Genomic DNA, 19901 nt, shown 5'->3' with positions numbered 1-19901 from the left:
CTCGTTGTTGGTCAGCTCTGTCCCTGGGGAAATACATTGAAAATCAATATCTTAATCCCGTGGAGGCCAGCCAGCCAGTATATTTTTATTCTGGAGATGGGCGGGCTGTGTGGTAAGCAAATCCAGTAAGGGCGTAAACAATGAAATGTACTGTTACCCTGACAAATGAACTCTTGCTGGATCGCAGCTGTGTTTCACTTTTATTCTTAGGGCAGCAGGAAAACACACACACACACACACACACACACGCACACATGCACACGTGCACACACACTCACAGTCAGCGGGCAGTGTCCTGGGCTCGCCTTCTTGTCCATAACAGCTGAATGTACTTCCAGATTTAGCTGGCTGTGCACTCCACGCAGGAGTGCGGTGTCTCAGTACTTAAACCAGGTCCTTTCCCGTTTCCTCTCTCCTGAGCGTTGAAGTGCACAGGTTAGCACCCCCCAACACCCTTACCTGCTGCCCCTTTAAGAGGAGGGAGGGGGAAAAAAAAACACTCCTTATTTTTGTTTTTACTTTTCTTTCACATTGAATTATTTCGTGTGTGTGGCAACTTCTGTTTTTAGGAAGTGGAAGAAGCCAGCAACATGTTGGATTGTTCTGATAATACCCTGCTGGCCTACTGCCCGGGTCAGCAGGGCCTCTGCTGAACTGTATTGAAATCACCTCCAGGCCAGTGTGTGAAGTCTGCAGGTGCGGAAATTCTGTCTCCCTGGCTTAGGTGGGGCTTCATCGCCCCCATTGTGTTCCTTGATAAAGATAACCCCACCCTGCAAGAAAGCAAAGACTGCTGTGAAATAAGGAAGGTTGTTCATGACCCTGAAGTAAATCAAGCAGGCCTTGGGTAACTAGACATAAAGAATTAGGAAATAATGTGATTTGGATTTTGCCTTGATTTTGGTGGCCCAAACCGCACTGTCTTAGGACGTACCTTTTTTTTTTTTTTTATAATTGCTTCCAAATTTTACTGACTTCATCTAAAGTAAACCTTGAGTAGCTTTTTTTTCTTTTTTTTCAGCTAAGCTTAGAAACTTTGAGTATCTACAGGAGCAGAACATAACAAAAAAGGTGCAGAAGAGATTCAGAACTAAGAAACCAAACTTCCCAGGGCCTCCCACTTATAACTTGAGATCAGCAGCCTCTGGCATCAGAATAGTTGTTTGAGGATGGCCTGCCAGTGCAGGAGACGTAAGAGACGCGGGTTCGATCCCTGGGTCTAGAAGATCCCCTGGAAGAGGGTGCAGCAACCCACTCCAGTACCCTTGCCTGGAGAGTCCCATGGACAGAGGAGCCTGGCGGGCTGTGGTCCATAGGGTCACAAAGAGTCAGAGGCGACTGGAGCGACTTAGAACACACACAGATGATGCTCAGGCTGTATGGTTGTCTTCATTTTTTCAGCTCCTTTGTGCCTTTCGCTTTCCCATTTTCCCTGATGCTTCAGATATGAGAAATCCCATCTGTGAGATAAAAAGTAGCTTTGGGGTGGCTCCTTTGATAGAAGGCACCCCTCTTGAGATGGGGTGAATAAAGACTCTCCATGCTGGTTCTCAGTGGCCTGGGCCTTGTCCTGGAGGCTCTTGGGGACAGGGTCAGAGATCGGATATCCAGTTTTATCAGGACCCCGAGAAAACTCTTAGCCATCGGGTGGTCCATGTATGAGGTGAGAACTGAGATCTCACAGTGTACCCAGACACAACCGATAATACATGTTGTTTTTCTTGGGTGAACTGGACCTTGGAAAACCCAGGGTGACAGAGGCGAGCCAGCACAGGACGTGGTCTCAGTCCCGCGTGCCCCTGCAGCCCGGGGCAGTGAAGGTGGAGGTTTTCTTTCTTTTTTCAACCTTTAAGGAGTGTTTATTTACCCAAGGATGTTGTCAACTTTTCAGGAGGCTATCGATGTTTTTCTCCTTCCCCCTCTTTCTTGCCACCTCCGCCTCATTTATAATTAACCGTCTGATCCTGTCTTCCCTGGTCGTATTTCTCAAATCCGTCCTCTTCTATTTCTGATGCGACTCCCAGTCACCTTCGCACTGGCCCGAGCTCCGCGTCCACGCTGCCCCTTCTCCATGGAGTCGTGTGTCACAAAATGCCAGTCTCACCCTGTCACCACCGCCCTGCCCCAGGACCAAGACCGTCACGTCCACAGGCTCCTGGTGACCTAGCCCCTGTCGACTTCTTTTATACCTGTGTTTGAACTTGAATGACCCTGAACAGTTTGATTTCTGTGTGTGCATCCAGGGAGAAAAAGCTTTGGGTCGTGGGTTTTGTTTCTGTGGGTGGGTGCTCAGGCTCCGTCCACATAGCAGGGTGAGGAAGGGGCATTTGGTGGCTTCATCAGGAAGGGTATGCTGCCAATCCATGAGGTCTTACCCGGGTTTCTGCTCCCAGAGAGCTGACCCTTGAGACAAGTTGATAAACTCAGCCGAGTTTTTGCTAGAACACGCTGTTTGCTCCCCTTTGTAGCAGGGCAGTACAGGATGCTGTTTTCTGGTGGGAGTGAAGAGTGTATACACACCTGTCACACTCTGGCTCTGCCTGGCACCCCTGTAGACCTGTCACTTTCGGGGGACAGTGTGGCCCATGTGGGGACAGAGCTCCCTTCTCTGAAAGTACTAACCTTGCAGACACTGTCTCTACCACCCTTGAATGCCTAAACCAAATCGTGGCCAGACTCTTTTATCTTTTAGAAAAAGAAAAACAAAAGAGCACCAGATTAAAAGCTTAAAGGATGTGGCTCTAGACCTAGTTCTGCAGGTTTCTGTTTATCACGTGATCCTAGGCAAACTCCCTAACTTCTGTGAGACTCAAATTTCCTCATGGCTAAAGCAGAAATGATAAAACTGATCCTGCCCACCTCACAGGGTTGTTGCGAGCGTCCAGTGGGTATCACCAGAAATCACTGTGTGGTTGAAAAGTGAAGTTAAAGTCTCTCAGTCGTGTCCGACTCTTTGCGACTCCATGGACTATACAGTCCATGGGATTCTCCAGGCCAGAATACTGGAGTGGGTAGCCTTTCCCTTCTCCAGGAGATCTTCCCAACGCAGGGATCGAACCCAGGTCTCCCACATTGCAGGCAGATTCTTTACCAGCTGAGCCACCAGGGAAGCCCACAATGTGGTTAGAAGATAGTAAAATGATATTATGATTGTGATATTATCAAAATCATATTAAAATAGATTTGATTAAGAGAAGTTTTCTCTATCTGTGTTACGTCATCAGGGCTGGTATTCACAGTTTAAGTTCTCAAACTTCAGATGAGGTCAGAGAAATTTCTCTCCGTGGTAGCTTGCAGATGGCCTGCTTTTCTATGCCTTCAGCTGGACCCTGCAGCTGCCTGAGTGACCTTGACAATTTAGCTGACCTCCCTGGTTTTCAGCTTTTTTTCAGCTGCCAAGTGGTAGGACCAACCCACCTTCAAAGAACTTTCCCATTTCTAGTAGTCTCCTTTTAAGATCTTTCTCTGAGGCATGGGGCAACTTACTTTCTCGGGTGGAGCCCTGCGTTAAGTCAACAGTTGTTAATAAAGTGAGAATGACCTTTTAAGGAATCAAACAGGCTCATCAGTAACGAGCCATGAATAATATTGTTGTAAGTCTCAGCGACGAGGTCCCGATAAAATTACATTCCTGTGGGTGTCTCTTTTCCTGATGTGCTGACCTTCATAAGCTAGAGGAGCTTAGTGGATTCCTTGCTCCTCTAACCATTCGAGAATTTCCTTGGCACCCAATATAGAACTGTTGAAAAGCAATTTCACTATTGGTTATGAGCCCAGAGTTTTATTAAGGTGAGATTTGAAATTTTTCTCCTAAGAGGGGCTCAGAAATCCCTGGGTAGCTCAGTTTGAACTTCTTTAACTCTTTCTTTCAGGAAACGTGCTGCTGAGCACTGGAGAGGGAAAACTAAATTTCTACCCTGAGGCTGCCACTTAACCAGCTGTCTGACCCTTGATCGCTCTGTTAGCTGTTTGATTCTCCACAATGTTTTTCCGCCTGTGTAAGATAGGGTGATAATTGTATCTTCCCCATGGAGTTGTGAGGTCTTGTAGGTGATCACTCATGGTGAGGAAGACAAACTTCAGGGCCCAGAAGGTGTTAGGTTTTGTTCTTATTGGTTATCAGGATCATCTGACACCTAGAGGGCTCCCACCCCTGTCCTTACGCGCTGTAGCACAAGGGTCCCCAACCTCTGGGGTCTAATGTCTGATGATCTGAGGCTGAGATGATGCAGTAATAATAGAGATAAAGTGCACAATAAGTGTAGTGCGCTTGAATCATCCCCAAACCAACTCCTACCCCCAGGTTCTTGGAAAAATCATCTTCCATGAAACTGGTCCCTGGTGCCCAAAGAGTTGGGTACCGCTGCTTGAGCAGATTGCTCACTTTGCTCTTCTTGTGACTTTTTACTCCTCAGGAATCAGTGGCACTGTCTGTATGGTCCCCTGGGGGCAGAGTTTGGTGATTCAGGGAAATCAGTTCCCATCTGTCTCTATAGATGGGTAAAGAGAGAGAGGTTGATCAAGGCTTGTATGTAAAGCCTATCCAGAGAGCATCTCAGGTGTGTGGGACCTCCCTGCTTCTCTCTTGGACTTGTGACTTACGAGTTGGGAAGTTTCTGAAGTTTCCTTAGTCATGTTCAGATAGAGAGCAGGCGTCATCCCTGTCCCAAGCACAAAGCCACACACTCTCAGGGCGATGCTTGGCCTTAAACATCGTGGACTCATATTAACTGGGTACCAGATATAGCCCAGAAAGCAAAAACTTACTTTTCTCTCCTTGTCACTGGTATTCAGGATCACTTAAAAATTGAATTAGAGGTGCTTATCTCCTTTTGATCTGAAAGCATGTATATTAAGTGAAATAGAGTAAAAGCAGCCCCCCTTAAAGGCATGCAGCTCTATGAATTTTGACGGATGTCCTCAGTGGTGTGACCACCCCTATGTTCCTCACTCCCAAATGTTTTCTGCCCTTCCTGCAAGCCCCTGGCAGCTGTGGCTGCTCTGTCTTTATCACTTCAGCTAGATTTTTTAAATCCCATTTGCCAGGAGTCCTGAAATTCTCTAGAAGACATCCATTGTTCCATCCGGTACTCACAAATGGTCCTGAACTCCCGCAGGCCTCTGGCTCCCGCCCGGGAGCCTTGCTCTGGTTATTCATCACTTTACTCAGCAGAGTCATCCAGCCGCTCTGCGGTCCGAGCCACAAACGTGTGCTGTGACTCGAGACACAAAGTCCTTGTGCAGGTTCTCAGCTCTCTCGGGAGCCATGGCGTGGTTGGGAGGTGACATGCACGAATACAGAATTTAATAAAGAGACAGAGAATTAACGGGCCACGCGAGGCCGAAAGTCAGGACACGTCCCGAGATCGTGTCACGTTGTCGTTTTGGCCGAACCTCGGGGACAGCGAGTGAGGGGCCCACAGGAAGGAGAGGGCAGCTCTGTTCTTGGGGGGGGGCAGGAAAAGCCCCCCAAAAGCAGAGGCATCTGACTCCTGCCTGCCGTTCGCCCTCCCCTTCTCCCCTCCCGCTCACTGAAGCCTTTGATTTCCTGGAACTGGAAAAAAATATTCCACTTCCTGAACTTTCATCACGGGCCCTCCGCTTTCTGTTCGTTTTCATGACTGTCCTCGGCTTGTTCTCTGGATCGTTGTGTGCTGGCCTCCAGCCCCGCTGGACTTCTCACAAACCAGATCCTGGACTAGACTGTGGTCCCTCATCTCCTCCTAGGACCAGACAGCCAGGCCTTGTACAAAGAAGATGCTCCAGAAATCTCTTGTCAGTTCAATGACTGAGTTGGGCCTTCTGGGGAAAAACCTGGGGGGAGAGAATTCCTGGTCAGAACAAAGGGATGCCATTAGGAAGATGCTTGAATGGCCACCATTGTTTATACTCCCAGGAATGACAGTGCAAGGGAGAAAGGAATTTTGGAGGATTGGAAGTTAAAGTGTACTCGATTTAAATCAAATTTATAAAAGATCTTAGCATGTAAGATCTCACACACACACACACACACATGCACACACAGATACAACTTCTTTGGTTTTTATATCCACCCCCTGGTTTGTGAAAGGAAAGACCCCATCTCGTTTTCCTGCCCTCTTATTTTCCTTGGGAGAAGAGGCAGAAGAAACTTGAGAGATCAGTGTCAGCTCATATTAACTGGGTACCAGCACTCAGTCTGTGTCTGCCGAGTAGCATAATGGATGCTCTCAGGCCTGAGTAGGATCATCCAAAGGATAAAATAAGAATTTGGGAGTCTGCCTGCCATATTTAGCCTGCCCTCCTCTTCTTTAATTTTATGCCCCCCACCCCCCACCCCAGGGAAACCTTGCTGGCATCCAATTTCCATTCCATTCTGTCTGCCGTGACTTTGTGGAGGCTGTTATCACATCCCCAAATCTCCTTTCCCGGCTTCTTCGGCACCTTTCTTTTCTTTGCTAGAAAATCCATGGATTCTCACTCCCTTCTAAAACCTCCCCTGAATAGAAATCGGGTTATGTTCTCCCTACCTTGTGCTGGTCATTTCATCACCCCTCATTGCCCAGGCAGTTCAAACAGAAACCAGTGTATAAACAGAAATACTTAAGTAATCAAAATACTTGGAGCAGTGAAAACAAGAACTGGCCCATCATGCTAATAACTTCTCCAGGAGACTGGAGTGTGGCTGCCTTCCCGCCTAACCTGAACCTTTTCCAGGTGGCCGGGGACACAGAGCACTGCCCAGAATCCGAGCCGAGTGACTTCAGACGAGCCACTGCACTTCTCTTTGCCCGAGTGTCTTCATTTATAACTGGATAGTGATGCTTTTTCCCTGACATTCTCATGTGTTGAAATGTTAAAGTAACACGCACGAGCAAAACATTGATTATGGGTACGGAGTGCTTTGAGAGAAAAAGTGCCTTGGGAAAATGTCGGTCCCATTTGCTTATGGGTGCCAGTTTCCAGGGATATTCCATCCAATCAGTTCCCAACAGAAGTATATGGTCTGCTCTGTTTGAAAGTGGGACAGGGCATTAGGGGCATTCAGATTAAAACCACAATGAGGTGTCACCAACGTGTATCCGAATGAGTAAAGTCAAAAAGTAGTGATGACACCAAAATCTAGTGAAAATGTGCATAAGTGAGCTCATTCATACATTGCTGGTGGGAATGTAAAGTGGTATAGCCGTTCTGTATGCTACTTTGGCAGTTTTTTATAAAACTAAACATCTAATTCCAACGTGATCCAGCAATTGCACTCCTGTGGCTTTGTCCCAGAGATGGATACTTATGTTCAGGTAAAAAGTGTGCATGAATGGTCATAGCAGCCTTATTTATAATAGCCAAAGAGTGGAACATACTGCAAGTCCTTCAGTGGGTGAATAAAAATAGACCGTGGTACATCCATGTCATGGAATATTACTCAACAGTGTGAAGTAACCAACTATGGATAAACACGACAACTTGGATGAATCTCCAGGGAATTATGCTGAGTGAAAACAGCCCATCTCAAAAGGTTACCGTGTGAGTTCATCTGTGAGGCATGCTTGAAATGACAAAAATTATAGAAATAGGAAACACATGAGCGGATGTCAGGGGTTAGAGTCAAGGGGAGGAGGCTGAAGGATGGTGGATACGGTTATAGAAGATGCTTGTAATGATAAGACGGTTAGGTGTTTTGACTGCGGTGGTGGCTATGTGAAACCACGTGTGTAATGAAATTGCCAAAACTAAGTACACATACACACACACACAGGAGTACAAGTGAAACACGGAAATCTGAACAAGATGCATAGATTATCAATGTCAATATCCTGATACTGCATGATGGTTTTATAAGGTGTTACCATTGGAGGACGCATGGCAAAGGGCGTACGAGATCTCTGTATTATCTCTTACACCTGTATGTGAATCTCCAGTGATCTCAGACTGGAAAGTTTGATTTACAAAAAGATTGAGGCAGGATTCAGAGCCCAGGTGGTCAAAATTCATCTTGTCGGTGTTTTGAGGAGCTGATGCTGCAAAGGTGTGTTAGAACTGGGAAGGCATCTTTTCAATCGTTCTGATGTGACACCCTTTCCTGCAGAGGAGGAAGACGGTGGAGAGTATGAACAGAGCATCCCACAGTTAGACCTGACGCAACAGGGTGGGTTTTGGTGGTCCTTCCTCTGTATTAAAGTTTGATGAGCTCTCTGGATCCCAGGACCCAGAAACTAGCACGGCCGCATCCTTTAGAGGAGGAACAGAGAAGAGAAACGGGTTGGGTTGGAAGCACTGTTTCCCTTTCACGCCCTGGGGCTCGGTCTGGATGCGGCCCCTGTTCCTGCAGCCTTGGCCATGAGCAGGTTGAGTTTGGGATGCGGCCACACGTGAGCACCGTTGGCAGGCACGCTGGAAAGAGCCCTGGGCAGCCAGGTTATTGGCAAGCTGCTTCTCCCCGGACATTAATCCAAAGCAAAGGCTTGTTCTTATTTCATGGCAGATGACATTTGATAACTGGGACTCCGACTCTTGGGCTCTCTCGGGGGAGCTTTTCTCTCTTGAGAGTGCATGCCAGGATGGTATAGGCTGGTGATGGTGGCACATGATGGCCATCTTTTCTTTAAAGTCGTAGGACAGTCACATCTGGACGGCACCTATGAGGATCAAGAAATTGTCACTAATCCCCCGGACATCTGCCAAGTTGTGGAGGTGACCACCGAGAGCGATGAGCAGCCGGTCAGCATGAGTGAGCTCTACCCGCTGCAGATCTCCCCCGTGTCTTCCTACGCAGGTAAGGGGGTGGGTGGGTCAGAAACTCTGCTACTGAACGGGGAACAAGGCGGGGAGGTCCTTTAGTCTAAGGTCACCCCCTTCACCAACACAGCAGAGAACCTCTCCTCCGTCCTGAGGATTACTCTGGCTGGAATTATTCTGGCTTTAATGTTCTCAACCAGCGTCTTCTTAGACACTTTTGTTCTCAGGTCCAAGTCTTGGTCACCACATTTCTCTTGATCACCGGTAACATGTTCACACTTGACTAATGGATAAGAAGATTTCTTTGGGGGTGGGGGGCGAAGTGTGTTCAATTTTATAGACGTTACAGCAAGATGTTACAGAAAAACTAGGACGAAAGTTTTGGCCAGTGTAATAGTTCATCTGCGTCTGTTTTATTTGCACACATTATCAGAAATTTGTGAGGGTGTTTTTCACGGAATCTGAGTTTGTCCCACCTGGATAGGACCTTAGGGATCACCTCCTCCAGTTCCTTCATCGGAAGTGAAGGAATTGCTCCAGGCCAGTAAGTGTTTGGCTCAGAACTTGAACTGAACCTGCAGACCCCACATTCCATTCTGTCGTTCTGCCAAGTTTCCTTGTCATCTCCACGTAGGTTCCGCTTCTTTTTTCAATTTAGCGAAGCTTCTCATTGGGCATTTTGAACTCTCCAGGGAATGTCCCCAGACTGGAAGAAATTGGTTGCGATGTCACAGGGTTAGGACCAGATTCAGCAGGCTCTCCCATCCTTAGAGGACAAAGTGGTGGCTCCCTTCCCCCACCAGCATTACATCATACCCTCCTTCTGATGATCTCCTCTTGACTTTTTGGTACTCAGTTACAGTTATGAAATGTAAGGTCTGAGTTAGGGTTATTCCTTGCAGATATTACAGGTAAAAAGAGGACGTCCTCTGACGGGTAACCACAGTTGCTCGGGTCAGGAATTCTTCCCAGTGCTCTTTGTGAGTTGCCAAGTAGCGTGTCCTTCAATCCGGGCACCACCCCAGTGACTGGCAGAGTCGGCTTCAGAATTAGGTGGATTCATGTGACACATTGTTTGTACATTAGCAGCCCCTAAATTAACTTTCTGTTTCCTGAACCCCAATTTGCTTTCATGTCACCTTAATTTTTTTCAATTGTGGTAAAATATCCATAGTATAACATTTACCACTTTAGCCTTTTTTGGGGGGGGAGGGGGCTGCATGCTGTGTGCCCTGTGAGATCTTGGTTCCTCGAGCAGGGATGGAACCCATGCACCCTGCAGTGGAAGCTCAGTCTTAACCACTGGACCGCCAGTGAGGTCCCCCCACTTCAGCCCTTTTTAAGTGCACATTGCAGCGGCATTCAGCGCCTTAACAGTGTTGTGCAAGGAGCACCCCATCCATCTCTGGAACTCTTTCACCTTACGAAACTGAAACTTGGTGCCTGATATATAGTAACTCCCCATGCCCCTCCCCCCAGCCCCTTGGAAGTCCCCCTTTTACTTTCTGTCTCTCTGCATTTGGCTACTCTATGTGCCTCGTATAAGTGCAATCATACAGTATTGGTTCATTGGTGACTGGTTTATTTCACTTTGCAGAATGTCCTCAAGGTCCTGACTTTCTTTTGTGCCGCAAACATAAAAGGAAAGTGAGAAGCAGCCTTGGCTACAAGAAGCCTATAATCTGCCAAACAGGCTAAGCTTGTCATCAGTTATTTATTCATGAAACATAGTTTGAACTCCTGTGTGTACCAGTCCCTGTAATAAGAACTATAACGATACTGTTTGTTGCCTGTTCATTGTGCCCTGGAAACTATGTGAAGTGCTTGATGTTGACTGGCTTGTTTAATTGTCAGGAGAATAACCCTGGGTACTGTCATTATTCTGTCTTTAAAAATTAAGTATCTAAGGCTGCTGGGGTGAAGCAGTGTGTCCAGAGATGGACAAGCTGTAGCACAGTGGGACCCACGCGTGGCTGATGGTGTTCTTGGCCCTTGCACTGCAACGCTGCCCTGAAGGAACTTGTGGGGCTCGGCCATTCAGAGCAGTCCACATTCCAGGATCTCAAGGGCCAACCAAAGGAGGCAGAGCTGAATGTTTATGCCCTGATTTTACAGTGGAGATAACTGAAACCTGAAACACTCAGCCACTTGGCTTTTGTTTCTCTGACCGTGGCTGAAAATGTGTGACTTTCCTCTGTATCATGCACTGCAGGCATTATTACATCCTTTTTTTTTTTTTTTTTAAAGGGGTTAGCGCTTTAGAATCGACTTTTCTATTTATCTGTTGAGTAAGAGTTTTCTGAAGTGTTCTTGGGGATTCTGGAAGGGCCTCTTCTTGCTGTTCTGCCAGCAGTAGCATTTTGCCTTCACAGAAGAATCCCAAGAACAGCTGATTCATGCAGAGAGAAATGAAAATGTCATTACCCTTTTCAGGACATTTGCAAGATTTGAAAAGAAGGGTTTTAGTGCCAGGCTGGCAGGCAGCGGGGGTTTGCTTGGAGCCTGGTGTTTCAGCCTGGCCTTTTATTTCTTTCCATTGTTTTCATTGTCTGAATTCTCCAGAACCCTTTGCGGGGAAGCTTATTGGATACAGCCAAGATAAGTCATCACTACTACTTTTCTAGAACCCACGATACACCAGAAACTTATCTGTTACTGACCATGGGTAGCTAAAATCTTTCATTCAGGAATTCCATAGCTTGCTGCTAGGAAAGACAGCTTCTTGGTTGTATTCCTTTTTAAACTTGATGGTCTCTACAAAAAAAATAGGCTGTTTGCCTGTTTTCCATGACAGGGTCCCTTTGTTTGGACTATTCAAGTGAATTTCAGCCTCCTCTAACCACTTTCATTCATTTAGGAAACTGGTATTTGGAGGCAGTTGTTTGCTATTTTTTCCCTCTCTGCTGATCATTGAAATAGAATCCCAGTAGTATTACAAAAATCACATTCACTGTTGCAAGTCGGTCTTCTCCATGGTCTAAATATGATGTTGAGCAAGAAAAGGGACAGTTTCTTTGAGTGGACGGACATACTTGCACTGTGGGCTTCCTTAGTGGCTCAGCGGTAAATAATCTGCCTGTGGTGCAGGAGACATGGGTTCAACCCGTGAATTGGGAAGAGTTCCTGGAGGAGGAAATGGCAACCCATTTCAGTATTCTTGCCTGGGAAATCCCATGGACAGAGGAACCTGGTGGACTGCAGTCCATGGGGTCGCAAAAGAGCTGCACATGACTTAACTACCGAGCACACACACTTGCATTATGTTGTTTGAAGACAGCATGGAATTTTAGTTGGATTCATGAAACTTCATTCTGGAGCAGGATGTCCCAAAGCCCAACTTTGGGAAACTCTAGAGAAGAGTCCTTTTTATTTTTAAACATCCCGGTGTGTGAACAGGGATCATTTATTATGTTGTTGGTGGTTTAGTAAGAGAAATCACGGTAGTATTGGGGGGAAGGCTGGATGAGAGGATGGAGAAGAAGACAGAAGACAGAGGGTTGATTTGTGATAACTGAGAGAAGGGAGATCAGCCACCAGCAGAAAAGACTTTGGGTGCTTCCAGAAACCAGAGAAGGCGTGTGTTTTGTTGGGTGCAGCAAAAATAAAAGTGCTTTAAGAGGACTCTGGTTTGAAGGACTTCCCTGGTGGTCCAGTGGTTAAGAATCTGCCTTCCAATGCATGGGATGCAGGTTTGATCCCTGGTCGGGGAACTAAGATTCCACATGCTGTGGAGCAACTAAGCCTGTGTGCTGCAACTGGAGAGAAGCCCGCATCCCGTAACAAAGGATCCCACACGCCACAGCTAAGACCTGATGCAGCCAAATACAGAAATAAATTTTTTTTTTTAAAGAGGGCTCTGATTTGAACCTTTTCATTGAGACTTGTAGTGAAAGTCATTGAGGAAGTGATTGAGGGAAAAAAATCCTTGTCAATCTTACTAATAAAACTTGTTGAACAAGTCTTCCAGAAAGTGTACCAAGATGTCATTGTGCAAAAGGGCTGTGACGGAAGACGTGTTGTCTCCGTCCAGATTATGTTCCTAAGATGGTCTGACAATAAAAACTGGACTAAGGGGACTCCCCTGGCGGTCCAGTGGTTAAGACTCCATGCCTCCACTGCAAGGGGCATAGGTTTGATCCCTGGTCAGCAGACTAAGATCCTGCATGCCAGGTCACATAGCCAAAAAATAGAGCAAAAAAAAGAAAGAAAGAAACTGGGCTACGTGGAGAGTAAGCCTAAGACTAGGATCACTGTAAAACTGCAGGTCCTTGAAGGAAGCACCCAAACCTCCCCCTTCCCTCTCACTCCGGTTGCTCCTGGGAAAACGGAGATCAGAAAGATCCATCAAACTGCTTAGGTACCTGCTGTTACTCTGTAAACACTGCAACTTACTCAGACCGTGCTTAGGAGGCAACTCCCAATTTTTTTTTTATTCCATTTTACTCAAAGCACATAAAAAAACCAAACTGAAACTAATGAAAAGGAAAACTAAAACAACTCATATTGATGTGTCAGCAGCAACATTGATCTAGAAGCGGCAGCTGCCATGAACTTTTAGTTCTGTGAAAATACCAGTGGTGAAGTAAAACCCAAGAAAACAGAGGAAGATAGGTATGCGTGGCCCCCAGCAAAGCACTTTGAGCCAGTGACCCAGGAGTCGTTGGGAGTATCGCTATTCTTCTAGAGAAAAGGGTTTGAGATCCTCAGGCTGGGGCTTCAAGCATCTTTTGCTCTTAAGCTGAAGGCACTCAAGGCCGTTCCTTTAACTACTAAAAACTAGAACAATCAGGGACTTCCCTGATGGTCCAGTGGTTAAGACTGCACACTTCCAATGCAAGGGGCAGGGATTTGATCCTTTGTCCAGGAACTAGGATCCCTCATGCCGTGCAGAGCATCCAAGAAAATACTTAAAAAAAAAAAAAATTAGAAATCTCAGTTTGCTAATGTGGAGATTCTTCAAAACTGCTTCAGAGGGAATTGACCTTCCTTTAGATATGATGCTCTTCCGCTAACGCTTGTGTCAGCTGAAGACAGAAGTTCGGAGCATTTGTGTCTCCTCTTGGTTCTAGCAGTTTCCCTGAAGTTGTACGTACAGGTGGATGACATCCTGATCCCATTCATGGTCATGCCAGGTTCCACCACAGAGTTCCCAGAGGCTGCATCCCAACCCCTCCTGCCTTGGTGATTCAATCCCCTGCTGGTTTTTGCCCATTTCCAACAAACCTGGTGGTATCCTGTGTTTATTTGAAAGGGAGAGGAACAGAAGATGAAGTATTTCTGGAGGGTGTTTAGGAGGAATTGGAAGGGCTGGACCTATAGGAAAGGAAGAGAAACCTCGACTTTGGAGCCCTAAGATGCTAACGCTCAAAACCGAAAGGGGATCTTGAAGTTTCGTGGGAGGTCGGAGCTGCAGGAGAGCCTCAGTGCCCAGGGCCCGGGGATCAGAAGGCTGGTCTGTCTTCCCTCCCTCTGCTGACTCAGACCACCACACTTGAGCTGATTTCTCAACATCTCTGTTCTGCTTTTTTTTCTTGGGAGTGGCAGTCACTGATTTCTGTCTCCTCCGCGGAGTCCTGGGCTAGCTGGAAGATTAAGCCAGGAGGGGCCTTTCCCTTGCCGTTGTCTTTACAATAATGTGTTTTTGTGGGGAAGGGTCTCTTGTGCCTGGCGTTGCTGGTCTGCCCCGATAAAGAGGGTCTGCTGCCCCTGCTGGACGGGCCGGTTTTCTGGCTGCAGGTGGTCAGTCCTCTGCGATGGCTCACACCCGGGGGAAGTCACCAAAGTACAGTCACTGAGAATGGTGCTCAGAGGCCCCAGGTTGGACTCCGTGTCGTCACTTTCGGCTTCTTCGTTTGAAGAATGATTCTGGGCCTCAGTTTGTCCGTTTGTTCCCTAGCCTTTAGTTCATGGAGGGGGCTGGTCTAGGACTGGTGCTCTGTGTGGTTGGAAGGGCTCTGTGTGGGCTGGGGGGGCTACCTGATCACAGCACGCCACCAGCAAGGTTGGAGGCTGGAGGCCAGGGCCTCTGTAGGTTTGGAGTGGAAGGGCTGGAAGCCACAAGAGCACCCAAGATCTTCTGCCCAGTGAGGGTGGGGTGGGGTGACAGGACCTGTTTCCTGACTTAGGGTCCTTGAGATATTGAACGAGACCTGCAGGCAAAGTGCAGGCCCACTGCTCACTAGCCCCATGAGCATTCACTGATACGGCTTCCCTGCAGGCCTTGTCTGCAAAGTGAGTGACCCCGAGGGTGACCTCTAAGGGTCCCTGTCTTTTGGAAGTTCTCCCTTCTGTGCGTTCATTTCTCGATGCTGTGAACCCTGAAAAACTGCACGCCATCAATTTTGCATTTGAAACAATTACAATTTTTTTACTTAAAAAAAAATCAAAAGTAGTTTGCTTAAAAAAATTTTTTTTTTAATTATTTTTACTTAAAAGAAATCTTGGGGCTTCCCTGGTGACTCAGGGGTGAGGAATAGACTAATACCTGCCGATGCAGGAAACTCAGGTTTGATCCCTGGTCCAGGTAGATCCCACATGCCACAGAGCGACTAAGCCTGTGCATCACAGCTACCCAGCCTGTGCTCTAGAGCCCAGGAATGGCAGCTACTGAAGTCTGGAACTCACCTGGAGCACGTGCTCTGCAACGAGAGAAGCCCACGCACCTCACCTGTGGAGTAGCCGCTGCAACTAGAGAAAAGTCCGCACAGCAATGAAGACCCAGCCCAGCCAAAAATAAATAAATAAAAAAAATTTTTTTTTAAAGAACACTGGTAAATGCCTTGAAAAAAAAAGAATCTTATATTCTGTGCACGGGTGATGTCACCTCTAGCTGTTGCCTGATTCTGTTCCCCTAGTATGTGGTACAGATCCAGTGTTGCAGGAGGCTAGTGAGCTCAGAGCAAAGGCACTCCAGTATTCACTGGATGTGGACTGTGTACCAGACCCCGGGCTGAGCACGGCATCCTCTTTGGAAAGTGCTTCTATTCCCATTTTACAGATGGGGAAAACTGTGCCTCCGTGAAGTCAAGTCACTTGCTCTGTCTCTCAGAGCCGGCAGGCTGAATCAGGGTGGTGACTGAGTTGGTTGTCTCTTGCCGCCTATAACTACAAACTTAGTGCCTGAACACAACACACTTTATCATCCCACAGTTGCTGAGGGTCAGGAGAGCAGGCGTGACTTGGCTTCGGTCTTCGGCTCCGGGCATTCTCTGCAGAGATCCGCAGTCTAGTTCTGGGCCCGGGCGGCTGTCGCATCTGAGGATGGGATCTGGGAGGGTCTGCTTCCAGGCTCACACCGTGTGGGGCAGAATGTAGTTCCTGGCAAGTTGTCAGCCTGAGGGCCTCAGCTTCTTGCTGGCTGTTGGCTAGAAGCAGCCCCTTGGTTGTCTGTCTGGGTGCCTCCCTGCCGTGGTGGCCTGCCCCCTCAAGGCCAGCTAGGGAGGCCGTCGCCTCGTTAGATGGGGTTTCAGACTTATGTAATGTGATCGCATACAGCCCATCGCCTCTGCCATGTTCTGTAGGTTTCAGAGCAAGTCACGGGCCCCGCCTGCCCTCTGGAGGAGGGAACCCCACGAGGAGGTAAACAGCAGTTTACTGAGGCTCACAGGACACCCCCCCCCCCCCAGAATCTGTGCATCCACAGCAAGCCAGGGGGAAGATAAACTCCTTTATCCATCCAGGATATCAGCACTGAGGGGCTGGGAGGAGACTGGGCTGGAAGGGAGGGACCTGGGGAGACTGGGCTGGGAGTTAAATGGACCAGCTGCCATCCAATGGGGCCTGGATGGAGCAGCCTCAAGGAAAGGGCCTGATGCAGAAGCGGGAGCTGGCAGTGGACCAGGGGGGCAGACAGGCGCCCGGGGGCCCAGCACCCCACCCCGGGAAGCAGAGACCATGAATAAACGTAGCCTGGCCCTGGGAAAATGAGCCACCCCTCCACCCTCCACCTTTTCTGCAATGGGGCAGAACTAGAGAAATCCAATTCTGCTCCGGCACCTTCCAGGTGCATGCATTTGACCTGAGCACAGGGGACGGAGGTTATGAGTTTAGTGACCCACTTCTCTTTGGAAAAAAAAGTTGCTTATATATATATAATTTTTTAAAACACTGCCTGAGCCTCCAAACGGTTTGAGCGGCAGGAATGATGGGCCTGTGTTTTTCTCTCCGTGAACAGAAAGCGAAACTACCGATAGCGTGCCCAGTGACGAAGAGAGCTCGGAGGTAAGCAAGGCCTGGCGGGGCGGCTGTCGCCAGCAGGCGCTGGGACAGAGCCTTCCCAACCAGCGCGGTGGTTTCCTCGTGGCTAGTGAAGGTTCTTTTCTTTTGATCATGAGTTTCATTTGCGGCTTTTTTTTTTTTGGTGGTGGTGGTGAAATATACATAACGTAAAATTGACAGTACTTTTGGATTTCAACTTACAAAACGAGGCTTTGGGAACTGAAGGGGAGGGCTCAGTAAGAAAGGAGGCTGTGACGGCAGGAAAAAGCCAGGAAACGCTGATGTTCTTAGCGCCATAAACATCCAACTCGGGAGCAGAAACAGAAGGTCCAGGTGGCTCCGGACAGTGATGAGAGGTCAATGTCAGGAAGCGCTTTAAGCAGGAGCAGCTCTCCAGGTCCCTGCCACCCGTGATCCATGCCCTCTGGCCAAGTGTGTGTTCAGTCGGATTCTGAGTCCCTCTCCTGTTCTCCTTCGTCTGGCTGGGCTCTGACAATGGCAGGCAAGGCTCTGACGGTGAGCGAAAGCATTCCTCTGAAGCCTGCCTTGTGTCTGCGTTGGAGTCAGTTACAGACAGACTGCCTAGCGGTTGTTTGAATTAGCGATTTCCCAGGGTGCGCACTGCTTCCAAGGATAGCCCAGGAATTCTGAAAAGACAGTCGGTGCAGATGCTCGCACACATTCAGACCCTGTTTCTTCAAGGTCAGAATTCTAGGTTCTTCCCTGAATGGCGCCCACACCTTGGAGCCAGCTGTTGGCAGCATGCTGGAGCTCTGAACTGCACCCATCTGAAAGCGATCCAGGGGCATTCCATGTCTATTACTGAGCACCTCACTTGCCTCCCTCTGAAAAATGCAGCTGGGCTCAGGGGTCCGGTGGGGCCATTGTGAAGACCTGGTCGCCCTCTTGGCACCAGCCATCCTGGCCCGGGGCTTCCTAACAATCAGGCCAGGCAGCCGGCGTTAGAGGGGAACCAGAAACCAAGCTGCTGCCTCGTTTTCCTGCCTTCATAGAATAGTCTCGTCTAGATTTCTGGGAGGTGGGCGATGGGCATTGATGATAAAAAAAAAAGGGAGGGGAAGAGAAACCGTGTTTTGGGGGCATGTGTGGCTGGGGATAGCTCTCAGTTCAAGGATGTGGAGTCACTCAGCTTCTCGTTTATTCCACGCCTCTTAAGTTCAGACACTTAACCCGTGGGGAGAAGGAGCCGTGTTTTAAAAAGCCATTGGAGAAAGGGCAGAGGAAATACCTGTCATCGTTCTTTTCTTTGCAAGGGTCGGCCACACTGGCGGAAGAGGAACATTGAAGGCAAACAGTACCTCAGCAACATGGGGCCACGGAACACGTACCTGCTGCCCAGCATGGCCACCTTCGTCACGTCCAACAAGCCCGACCTCCAGGTCACCATCAAGGAGGAGAGCTGCCCCGTGCCTTACAACAGCTCCTGGCCCCCGTTCTCAGACCTCCCCCTCGCCCCCCCCATGAGCCCCACGCCCAGCAGCAGCCGCCCGGACCGGGAGACCCGGGCCAGCGTCATCAAGAAGACATCAGACATCACCCAGGCCCGCGTCAAGAGCTATTAATAAGCCTGCGACTTCCCCTGGTGGTTGTTGGGATTTCTTGGCTTTGTCTTTATCGTTTGTTTGTATTTTATTTTTCTCTCTGACACCTGTTTTAGACGAATCTTAAGGGAAAAAGCCTTGACAAAATAGAACATTGATTGCTGTGTCCAACTCCAGTACTGGAGCTTCTTTTTAACTCAGGACTCCAGCTTCTTGATAGACGCGTTATCTCTAGAGCCTGCTGGATCTCCCAGGGCTGCTCCCTCAAGTTCAAGGACGTCATAGGACCAACCCCCACACGGGCAGTGAGGTGCTGCGTTGCCTGTGGTCAAGGCCAGCATGGTGGAATGGATGCCTCCACACGGAGGAGAAAATGTGAACTAGCTGGAATTTTTTATTCTTGTGAATATGTACATAGGGCAGTACTAGCGACGTTGCAGTCTGCTTCTGCACCTTATCTTAAAAGCACTTACAGATAGACCTTCTTATGATCCTGCTCTGTTTGACAGCACACTCAGCACCCCCTTCCCTAGCCTTCTTCCCTCCTCCCCTCCCACCCCAGGCCCTTCATCCCTTCCCTTCCCATCTCTTTCCGTTCATCCCCTCCCCTCCCTCCTCTCCCATTCATTTTCTTTCCTCCTCTTCCTCCCCTCAAAGGCCATGTTCCACATCCCTGAGGAGGAGGAGAAGACAATGAACTTCTCCACCGATGTCCCATTTTAAAAGACTGCTTTAAAAAAAAAACAGCAAAAAAAAAGAAAATCTTTCTAATCTGCTATGCTTGAATGCCACGCGGTACAAAGGAAAACTATCATGGAAAGATTATGCAAATTCTCAGATTTGAAGACAAAAATACTCTAATTCTAACCAGAGCAAGCTTTTTTATTTTTTATACAGGGGAATATTTTATTCAAGGTAAAATTCTAAAGAAAATATAATTGTTTTTTATCTTTTCTACAGCAAATTTATAATTTTAAGATTCCTTTTCTTGTTTATCGGCAGTTATTACATCCTTGTGGCACATTTTTTTTTTTTAATTTTGTAAAGGTGAAAAGCTTTTATGAGCTCATGTAGCAATCAAATTATCCTGTGGATTGATAATAAATGAATATGATATATAGTTAAATTTTTAATGGGCATCACGCCTGGCTTTGTCTGTGTGTACCTTAGAGGACAGTCATGGGACAGGACTGGCAGGGGTATCATTTCTTCTGGCGGACTGGAACTTTCCCCCTTTCCTTTTCCTTTGTGTAAATCATTCAGTCATGTCCAGCTCTTTGTGACCCTATGGAATGTAACCCACCAGGCTTCTCTGTTCATGAGATTCTCCAGGCAAGCATACTGGAGTGGGTTGCCAGGTGCGTCTCCAGGGGATCTTCCCAACCCAGGGATCGAACACAGGTATCC

The 19901-nt window shown here is 48.0% G+C and overlaps 1 protein-coding gene across 3 annotated transcripts in view; it reads left to right on the top strand.

Annotated features, from left to right (window-relative positions):
* The window catches only part of IRF2 (interferon regulatory factor 2), an 82914-nt gene extending 63287 nt beyond the window's left edge, over positions 1–19627 (top strand). For all 3 annotated transcript variants that reach the window (XM_065946874.1, XM_065946875.1, XM_065946876.1), the window contains 3 exons: positions 8588–8752; positions 16889–16935; positions 18207–19627. In XM_065946874.1, the coding sequence (XP_065802946.1) occupies positions 8588–8752; positions 16889–16935; positions 18207–18515 (521 nt within the window). In that variant the 3' untranslated portion in view covers positions 18516–19627. The remainder of the gene's footprint in view (positions 1–8587; positions 8753–16888; positions 16936–18206) is intronic.
* The last annotated feature ends 274 nt before the right edge of the window (positions 19628–19901 follow it).

Source organism: Muntiacus reevesi, chromosome 10 (genome assembly GCF_963930625.1).
Source record: "Muntiacus reevesi chromosome 10, mMunRee1.1, whole genome shotgun sequence".
NCBI lineage: Eukaryota > Metazoa > Chordata > Mammalia > Artiodactyla > Cervidae > Muntiacus > Muntiacus reevesi.
Note: the sequence above shows the minus strand (reverse complement) of the source record. Positions and strands in the feature narration are given on the sequence as shown.